Here is a 9,178-nt window from a genome sequence, read left to right as displayed (position 1 = left end):
CCACAACCACCTGTGGATGCTCAGCTGTTGGGAGACTCCTTCTTGCCAGATTTGTGGGAACTGCAGCATCACTCCATTACTCTGGAGGGAGAGGGCTGGCAGGGCAACCATCCCCTTCTGAGTGGGGCAGGGGAGGGTTCCAGGTTCATTCCCTGGCAGTCAGGCACTGAGGGGGGCCCAGGGTGCCAGCCCCAGCTCTGGCTGTGCCCTGGGGCTGGGAGCAGGCAGGGGAGCACTGTCACCTCTCTGCACACACACACACACACAGAGGGGCTCTGCTGCACACACATGAGCTGTGGCCCCTGCTGAAGCCCATCCCAGGGTTACCAGCACAGCCTGGGTTTAATTGCACTGAGGAGCTCATTACCACAGGAAGCAGGGGAGGCCAAGAAGGAAGAGTTTAGAACAGGATCAGCCATTCTCATGGACAAGAATATCCAGAGTTTTCATAATTCATGCCGATAAAAACTTTGGAAAGGATGTACAACTCTTCACCTCAGGGTTTAAGCCAAGTAGAAGAGACTGAGGGCCTTGGTCTGAGAGGAGGGAAGTTCAGGGGCAGATTACCTCACTGTCTGGCTATGGCCGTGGCCCTGTGCCTCCCCACATCATGGAGCTGGGTCTGTATGTGGGACCCTGGGCTGGCCCCAGGGCCATCTCCTGTCCCTCTTGCCCAGCAGTGCCCTGGGACAGGTGATGCTTATCTGTCCAAAGGAGGGAGAGATGGGGGAGCTCTCCCAGCTCCGTGGAACAACAGCTAAGAGGGCCCTATCCATCCCTTTGCTCTCCCAGAGCAGCCTGTGCTCAGGCTGTCCCTGCCAGCCCACAGTGAGGGCTGGTGGCACTCGCTGGGAGGCTGGTGCTGCCCTGGTCCCTGGAGCCAGGGATCCTGGTGGGGGCCGCCGAGGGGGCAGTTACAGTTTAACTCAGCCAGCGCACAGAGCCTGCTGCTGGGAGTGCCTGACTAATGATTAAAGGGCTAAATGAGGAGACCTGAACTCCCTGTGCTCTCCCCAGCCTTGCTACCTGCATTCATGGAGACAGGCAAGCCAGGGCTTCACCCCACAGCAGCCCAGGTCAGCCTGGGTACTGCTGGGTCCTTTAAACCCCAGAGTCTTCACAAGGGCTTCCTGTTACTTCATCTCTTGGTTTTCTAAACCCAGCAAATGGCTTGGCTCCCCTCTTTGCACCAGGACTGTGGAGGAAGAGCATGGAGTGGCAAGGAGGAGAGCTGCAGTGGGAGAGCCATTCCCTGGCCTGCTCTCCTGTGGACCTCGGCATTCAGGAATGCAGCTCCAGACACTGAATCCCTTGATGGGTTCCAAGATCTGCGTGTTGGAGGACCAGGAGGGCAGGGACAAACTGGACAGAGAGTAAAGTGTAGCCACTGAATGTGGAGAGGTAGCCTGGCTCTGGCAGGGCTGCACATGTCAGCCAGCATTGCAGGCTGTCTTCATTGGACCTCTGGAGCAGCCCCCCAGCCAGCAGGACCATCCAGACAGGGAGATCAATCCCAGGGACCCTACTAGAGCATCACTGAGGTGAGGAAAGGTGTTTGCACATCATACACTTGCTGCATTCCCTTTGTGTCCTGTGCTGGCAGAAGGGAAGGGAATACTTGGAGATGTCCACCTCTAAAGGCAGCAGCTTCTGCCTATCCCACAGGATGACCAGTGACCAGCCCCAGTCTGGCTCCTGTCTTTTCTCAGCGGGGTGTCCCTGAGTCCAGGATGGATTTTTCTTGGATTCATCAAGCCAGATGAATCCTGGTTTAATTGACCGTGAGTGAAGTCGTACTTTGATGGTTAATGTTATACTTGGGGCTGGGAAAACTACTGCAAAATCATAGCAATTAGAGCTGGAAATGATTCAAGTCATCTAATGCATTTCCTCTCCCCCCTTGCTGTCTCTCCCTGGTGCAGGAGCACTGAGGTTCCCAACAATGCCTCTCCCCTCCCCTGCACTGTCGGGTCCTGCCCCTCTGACTCAAGGAGTGGAGCATCCATGTGTCCCTGGGGAGACAATTCCATCACTTGAAAGACGTCAACATTAGAAAATGTTTCAGATGTTTAGCCTATATTTCCTTTTGTGGAGTGCCTCAGATGCTCAGGTCATGAGCTCTACGCCCCAAGGAAACTGGCTGCTTCCCACGAGGACAGCAGCTGGGAATGAGGTGGTGCTTTCCTTTGGGGTTTGCAAGGGCAGGTAGAGAATGTGGGGGTGGGTCAATGAAGGTTTTCACACCTGCAAGGCAGGTCAGATCAGGTAGCTTGTCTGGAACGAGCTCTCCTTTGGCAGGAACTCAATATTTTTTTTTTTTTTTTCCATTTCCAGCTTTTTATTCCATGAATTCCACCTTGACTCATAACAATCTCTCTGCTGGAAACGTGTCCAGTTCCTCACAAATTCACTTCCTTTCACTTGCTTCTACTAGTAGTAGCAATCCCACCACAGGGATTGCCCCCACCAGGGGCAAGTGGTAAAGGACAAAAAAAAGATCCATGTCAATGAAAGAAGCACAGTGAATATTCCTTCTCCTTGAAAGCTGTCCCAGGATAGGCATCATCTCTGCCTCAGCTCTACTCTGGATGCAGGACTGGCTGACCAGGGGGAAGATGATTGTGCAGGTCCAACAGGGATGGAAGAAACTTGCCAATAGATCAGAGCTTATGAGCACCACAGACTGGGCTACACCTGCTTTAGGAGAAGTTGGAGCCACACGGCTGAGTTTCTAGTGACAAGGTCTCCTGCTTCTCCATATATTCTGCAGGGTCCTGCCCTTAACTGAGAGGGATTTATATTCCTTAATACATTTTAAATTGCTCTTCTCCTCTGCAGAGTGAGCTTAGTATTTCCACATCTCAAACGGCTGGAGCACTTCCCCACCCTCCTCCTGCTCACTGGTAGCAGAGACCAGGAGGGGACAGACACAAGATGTAGTAGAAGAGAAGGAGAAGCATGAGGACAATTGGAGCAATAGGAATGTTCCAGTGAGATGAAGAGAAATCAAGAAGCTTGTGCTGTTCAGGGGGCTGCATGGGCTGCTTTTTGCAAGCTTTTTTTGGTGGAGGATAAAGCAATCTTGTGGGGGAGACTAGGATAAAAGAAGGAAGAAAACAAAGACATTTTAGCAGAGAGGACACCGTAAGGTAAAGGTGGTCTCCTGTCATCACCCACCCACACCAACACCATGACCAACTCATTCTGTGGGGTTTTTTTGTCCTCAGCAGAGGCAGCACTGCCAAGGCATCCCCCTTGTGAGACACAGACCTCTGAGATAGGCCATGCACCTCGTTCCTGCTGGCTCAGGACACTTCACCTCTTCTTATGCCCTCCAAGTGGTCAGCTGGGAAATCACTCCCACCCAGTTTGGAGATGCACACCCCAGCTGTCCCTCCTGCCCCTCCTGGCATCCAGCACACCCTGACACACGTGTCTCTCTCCCAATGGCCCTTCTTGTCCCACCATAGCAGGAGTAGAGACATCAAGGATGGATTAAAGCTGCAGGAATTCCCATCTTCCTCATGGACTGTGCTGAGGCATATACAGAATGGTATTTCAATAACCTGGTCTCTTTTTGGAATAATCCACATGGCCATAGCTGAAGGTTTTGAGGAGCACACATATCCAGTGCTGCCCAACCACCTCTGCTGGTGGTCCAGTGGCTCTGCCTTCCCTGTCTGCTCCCTCTAACCCTGATGTAAGGCACCATCCCAGGGTGTGAAGCAGTGCCAGCCCCAAGAGGATTCCTGTGAGGTTGGATGAGGATCTCTGCCCTGCTGACCTGTTGTGGCCAGCCATCCCTTGTAGCACCAAAAGTGGAAAAGCACATTACTCTACAGACCAAGCGACTTGTTACTGAGCCTCAGCTCTGTTACACTCCCCTTCGTACCTCCAGATCCCCAGGAGGGCTCCCTGCTGTTTGCTGGGTCCCCAAATCAGCACCCTGCCTCTCCTCTGCACAGCCTCAATGTGCAAGCTAGAAGTCCAACAGACAAGCAGGGAAGAGCAGCCCATATGGTAAACAGGCTTTACCTCTCAGCAAAAAAGCTGGCACCTCAAAGTTCCTGCAGCCAGCTGCAATTTCAAGACTTCCTTTGCCCTCTAATTAGTTGGCATTTGCTGCACCAACTATTATCTTTCTAGTTAGACAGCGCTGAAGACAATGGCTCCTTATTTCCTGCCACAAACACTGGGTTACTATTTACCTCTCTCTAGATGTACCTCCTCTATCTCCTACTCCCTAAAAGAAAGTATCATTAATGACTGCAGTGGGAAACACTGGTGCAGTTGGTCATAAATTAAGACGGAGCATTCAATTACATATAGTGTGTAGCCTGTACTCAGACACTTACCTGCTCCTCTAAAAATGCTCATGTATTTCCACTCTGAACCCAAATGGATGCTCAGAGCTGTTGAAACAAGATGCTTGTGTCAGTGTGTGTCTCAAGCTGAATTTTGTCCCAAGCCAGTACAAATTTGAGGAATTCCAGGGGGCCAAATGCCTCCCTGATGCAATTCCATTTGGATCCTTACATGTGTGAGTCTGTGTACGTGTAGGAGCAGCAAGGTACTCTTTGCACTGTGTATGAGGCTCTGCAGCTCCTGCTGTGTGGGGACTTTGGATGCCTGACGATGTGAGGCCCAGAGATGGGGACCTGGACACAACAAGTGTAACTTCTGGCTGCTGCAGAGCCGCCACCAAGCTCGGAGACCAGGCATGAAAATCCTGTCTCTGTGCACTGAGCTGCCCAGCAGTCCCGGGGGTAGGCACCGCTCACAGCTACACCAACATAAATTTATGGTGATCCTGCTAATGCCTCTGCAGCTACTCCTGCTTCTGCCAGGAAAAGTGAGAACGGGATCTGGCTGCAAATCTGTGAAGTTTTATGGGAAGGAAGGTGGGGGACAGCCCCCAGTGTGATTCCTGGTGTGGCACGCAAGGGATGGATGTGCTTGTTGAGTGCCAGCCCCATCAAGAGCTTCATGCGCTGTCTCCTCTGCCAAACTTTGCCAGTCTATTTCACCAGCATCCCCGAACCGGGCTCTGCCTCATTCGCACCTTCATTGCAACCCAGCCGCCCACCCGCACTGGGAGACAGATGCCAAAAATCCCTGCTGAGATGAAGCAGTAGGTCACCAGCTCAAAAGCCCTCCGCTGGCGGAGGCCAGGAACCCCGCTGCCCGTACCGGAGGGGTTTTGGCTCCCAGCACGTTTGTGTCGCGGGCCAGGAGCCCCATGAGCGGGATGCCCGTGAGCCCCCACAGTGAGAAGCGGAGGGCACGGAGCTCTCCGCAGCGGGCCGGACAGCCAGGGAGGGAGCACGGCAGGGATGCGCTGGGAGCGACACACGAGTGTCCGAGTCTCCTTGCAGGGTCTGCGCTGCCGGGCACGGCGGGGGCCGGGGGAAGGAGCCAGCCCGGTCGCCTCCAGCGCACGGCACCGCGGCGTTCTGTCCCCGTCGTTGCCTCGCTCCCCAGCACGGCCCCCCCGACGGCAGCGGGCCCGCAGCTCAGCCCCCCGCCCGCCCCGGCCGGGGAAGCCGCCCGGGCCCCCCCAGCGAGCCCCATCCCGGCGGCGGCGGCGGCGGCGGTGCCCGCGGCGGGGCGGGCGCAGGGCGCGGGGGGCGGTGCGGGGCGGGGGGAGGCGGGGCGGAGGCGGCCGGAGCCCCCGGGATCCGCCGGCACCTCCCGGGCCCGGCACTCGCCGCTGCCGCCAACTTCGGCCGGGAGTCGCGCTCGGTGCCGCCGCTGCCGGAGCCCAGCGCCGCCGCGGGCACGGGGAGGGCAGCGCCGGCAGCGTCCCCCCGCTCCCCTCACGCAGCCGGCGGGGGGCTCGGCCCGGCGCGGCGACGGGGCGGCGGCCCCCGGGGCAGGTGCGTCCCCTCGCGGTCTCCGGCCGCCGCGACGCCGCCGAGCGGGACGCGGAGCCCCGTGCCCTCCGCGGGCGCCCGCTCACCTGCCGCTGCCGCCGGCGGCGCCCGGGAGATGCAGGTAGGAGGCGGCCCCGGCCCGGCGGCAGGAGGGCGGCGGCGGCGGGAGGAGGAGGCCGGGGGCCGGGAGGGGTTCGGCCGCGCCGGGCGCTGCGGACCCCCGGGCTCGGCTCGTCCCGGGGCCGGACGCCTCCCTGTACGGCCCCCGAAGGGGCGGGAGGCGACGCGGGCGGTACCGGGGGTTCTGCCGCTTCTCCCAGCCCGGGAGACGCGTCCGCCCTTTGCCGCCGACCCCGGGAGGCGCCCCCGACCCGGGGCGGCCGCCGGTCGGGGCGGAGCGGGGGCTGCGGGGATCGGGCTGCGCGGAGCGGAGCCCCCGCGGCGGCCGGCCCCTATCGCGGGCAGGGGCCGTCGGGGGCCGAGCCGCCGCCGCCGCCGGGCAGCAGCCCCCGGGTGAGCCCGACAGCGACACGGGGCAGCGGAGAGGCCACCGGAGCGCGGGGCTGGGGCCGATTGCGGGGTGGTCTTGGTGGTGTTACTGCGGTGGGAGAGACCCGCGTTGTCGTGAGAGACGCTGCCGGGGTGTGAGGGGCCGGCCCCTGGTGTGAGGGATGTTGCTGGGGCGCGAGGGATGCTCCTCCGGGTGGCAGGCGCTGTGCTGATGAAACAGATGTTCCTCAGGCATGACAGACATGAGTTCACGAGACAGATGTTACTCCAGTGAGGTGGACCGTACTGTGAGCACAGGGATTTTACTGTTGGAGGAGGAGGATCCTTTCCCTGGGTATGAGCACAGCGGCTTTCGTGTGAGCACCCAGTGTTCTTCTCACCCGTGTTGTGTGGTGTGGCAGCATGTGCCGACACAAACCATGGCGTGTGGCATGGGAAAGGGTCATTGTGCTCTTGGAAGCCCAGAGGAGAAATGAAAGTGTGCCCTGTTTCACAGGACCAGGGCATGAGCATCCCAGTTATGTCTGTGACAGACACGCTCTTGTATGAAACTTGTTTTTTCTTCTGGGAATTGTGGTGTAATACTTCCCTTCTTAGTGGTGTGGGTAAAACAACTTCCCCAAACATATTTTTGTGTGCTCTGATGTACTTTATTGCCCCATGTTTTTGATAGTTTTCCTCTGCCATCAGGTGAGTGTCCCTGTAAAGTCTCCCTATCCAACTTTAACCTATCTCTTAATGCATTCCTGGCTGCCCTACAGTGCATCATCATCACCATCATTCTTGCCCCGCTGCCTGTACTCACATACTCACCTGTTCACCTTTGGGGTCAGGCTTTTTGGTGACAGAGCTTTTTCTTACACGTGTACTGGCACTTAAGCTCTTGCTTCAACTTCTTCATAGCCAAAACCTTGGGTGCCTGTGCATGGTGTTCCTTGTGTGCACCTGCACAATTCCACTGCAGTCTGCTCTGCTCCACTCACCTGCATGAGAGGACTGTGTCCCTCAATGCTTGTTTATCTGCCTAGGTGTTGGGGGCTCTTTCTTGGTGCCCTTTATGAGAGCTTTTGTGCCCACACAGCGTCGGGCACACACAAGGTCTGTCTCTCCTTTACACTCATCTTCGTCCATCTGTCCCTTTGGAGCCTGCCTGGTGCCTGCACATCTCCAGAGTGTCCCCAGCCTTCCCCACAGCCCACCAGTGCTCAGGTGTGAGCCTGTCATGGCCCTTCCTTCCCACATTTGCTGCTGGGCATTGACACGTGAGTTGAAGGGACCACTTTTTCTGATGGTGGCACTTTCACCTGCAGGTGCCTGTCTTCTGTCACACAGGTGCAGTTGTAAATGGAGAACCAAGCTGGGTACATGCTCTTCCCAAAAGAGAAAGAGGTGGGCTTTCTCAAGGTTGGCAAGAGAGAGACAGACTCCTCTTAAGCCAGTGTCCTGTGCATGGACACCTGGGTTTAGCCAAGGTAAAGGTTGGCTCTGCAAGAATTCAGGTGGAATGTTTTTCACCCCAAACATCCAGGGTATGGGATGAATTGCCGTGTGTGCAGAGAAGCTAGCCCAACTACTTGGGTTTTTATCCTTCTTTAAAGAAAATAGCTGAGTCTGTGAGGAGAGAAGCATGAGGATGAGCTGCCAGTGCGGGTCAGGAGGCAGAGCTGGGGAAGTGAGCTGGCCCCATTCCAGCCTTGGGTTTAATCTGCTCACAGGCTCTGTTGCTCATTCATTTCTGTGCCCAGGAGTGTCTGCAGCAGATCCTTTCCCTTTGGAAAGGAGTCCCTCCCAGGCTCCTTCAGTGTTAGCACACCTCTCCTCTCAGGAGCTGTCAGCAGCCCCTGTGTCCTTTCCTTTGTCTCTGGTGCATGGACATTGAAAATGTTCTTCCACATGTGACTGATCTCGGTTTAGGAAAGCTGAAACTGAAGTTGTGGCTGCAGGCTCCCAGCCCTGAGAAGTCTTCTTTCTCAGCCCTTTCCCTCCCAATCTGCCAGAATTCATTACATCAGTTGGAAAAAAAAATTGAAATTTGGAAAGAACTGGGTCTAGAAAGTCGAGGGTCCTGTGTTTTAAAGAAAAATGAACATTCTTGTATAGCAAAGTCTCCAGGAGCTTGTTCTTTTAGGAAGAGATCAAATACTGTGAAATTTAAAGTTACCTTTAAGCTATTTGTCCCTTTCTCTAGCCCAGTAGGCCCCTTTGTTTCTGGACTGCTTCACATCTTGATACTTTTGTCCTGAAGTTGTTGGGTTTGGGTTTCAAGGCACACAGGGAAATAGCTCTTTTCTGAAAACTGCATGATTGCTCATTTAAATGAATATAAATTGTTTCTATTCATAAGATTTTTTTTTTTCTAGCAGCTGATCAAAGTTCGAGTGAAAACCATTTCATCATTTCCAAATAAATTGGACACACATGCACACACACACACACACACACTGAGCATTTCAGAGAGACTTCTAAACACAGCACTTGTAAAATCAGAATATGGACAGCCAAGGCATGTTATGTAACACAGGGCAGTCTGTGATTTGATTCCACTTTTGCATAGAAAGGGATCTTCACTTCCTGGGAGAAGGCACACAGACTTTATTAAAACTGAAGGCAGTGCAGAGAGGGCTCAGGGGAATTTCTCCCAGACTAAAAAGTCCTTTTCTAATGGGAGATTTAAAGAATGAAGACCTGTGTAGCATTTGAGAAAGAACATTAAGATGTAGCATGGTGGGATACCTGACTGCTTTCAGCAGCTCTGAAAGTAGCTGGTGCTTGGAGAGCTTTCTAATTCAAGAGGA

At 55.3% G+C, this 9,178-nt stretch overlaps 1 protein-coding gene across 1 annotated transcript in view; it reads left to right on the top strand.

The window, feature by feature from the left end:
- The first annotated feature begins 5,904 nt into the window (after positions 1-5,904).
- Positions 5,905-9,178, top strand: part of WNT5B (Wnt family member 5B) — a 70,556-nt gene continuing 67,282 nt past the window's right edge. The window contains exon 1 of the mRNA XM_059848116.1: positions 5,905-5,994. Coding sequence (XP_059704099.1) covers positions 5,989-5,994 — 6 coding nt within the window. The 5' untranslated portion in view covers positions 5,905-5,988. The remainder of the gene's footprint in view (positions 5,995-9,178) is intronic.

This window comes from Haemorhous mexicanus, chromosome 5 (assembly GCF_027477595.1).
Source record: "Haemorhous mexicanus isolate bHaeMex1 chromosome 5, bHaeMex1.pri, whole genome shotgun sequence".
NCBI lineage: Eukaryota > Metazoa > Chordata > Aves > Passeriformes > Fringillidae > Haemorhous > Haemorhous mexicanus.
The sequence above is the reverse complement of the archived record's forward strand: the minus strand, read 5'-3'. Positions and strand labels throughout refer to the sequence as shown.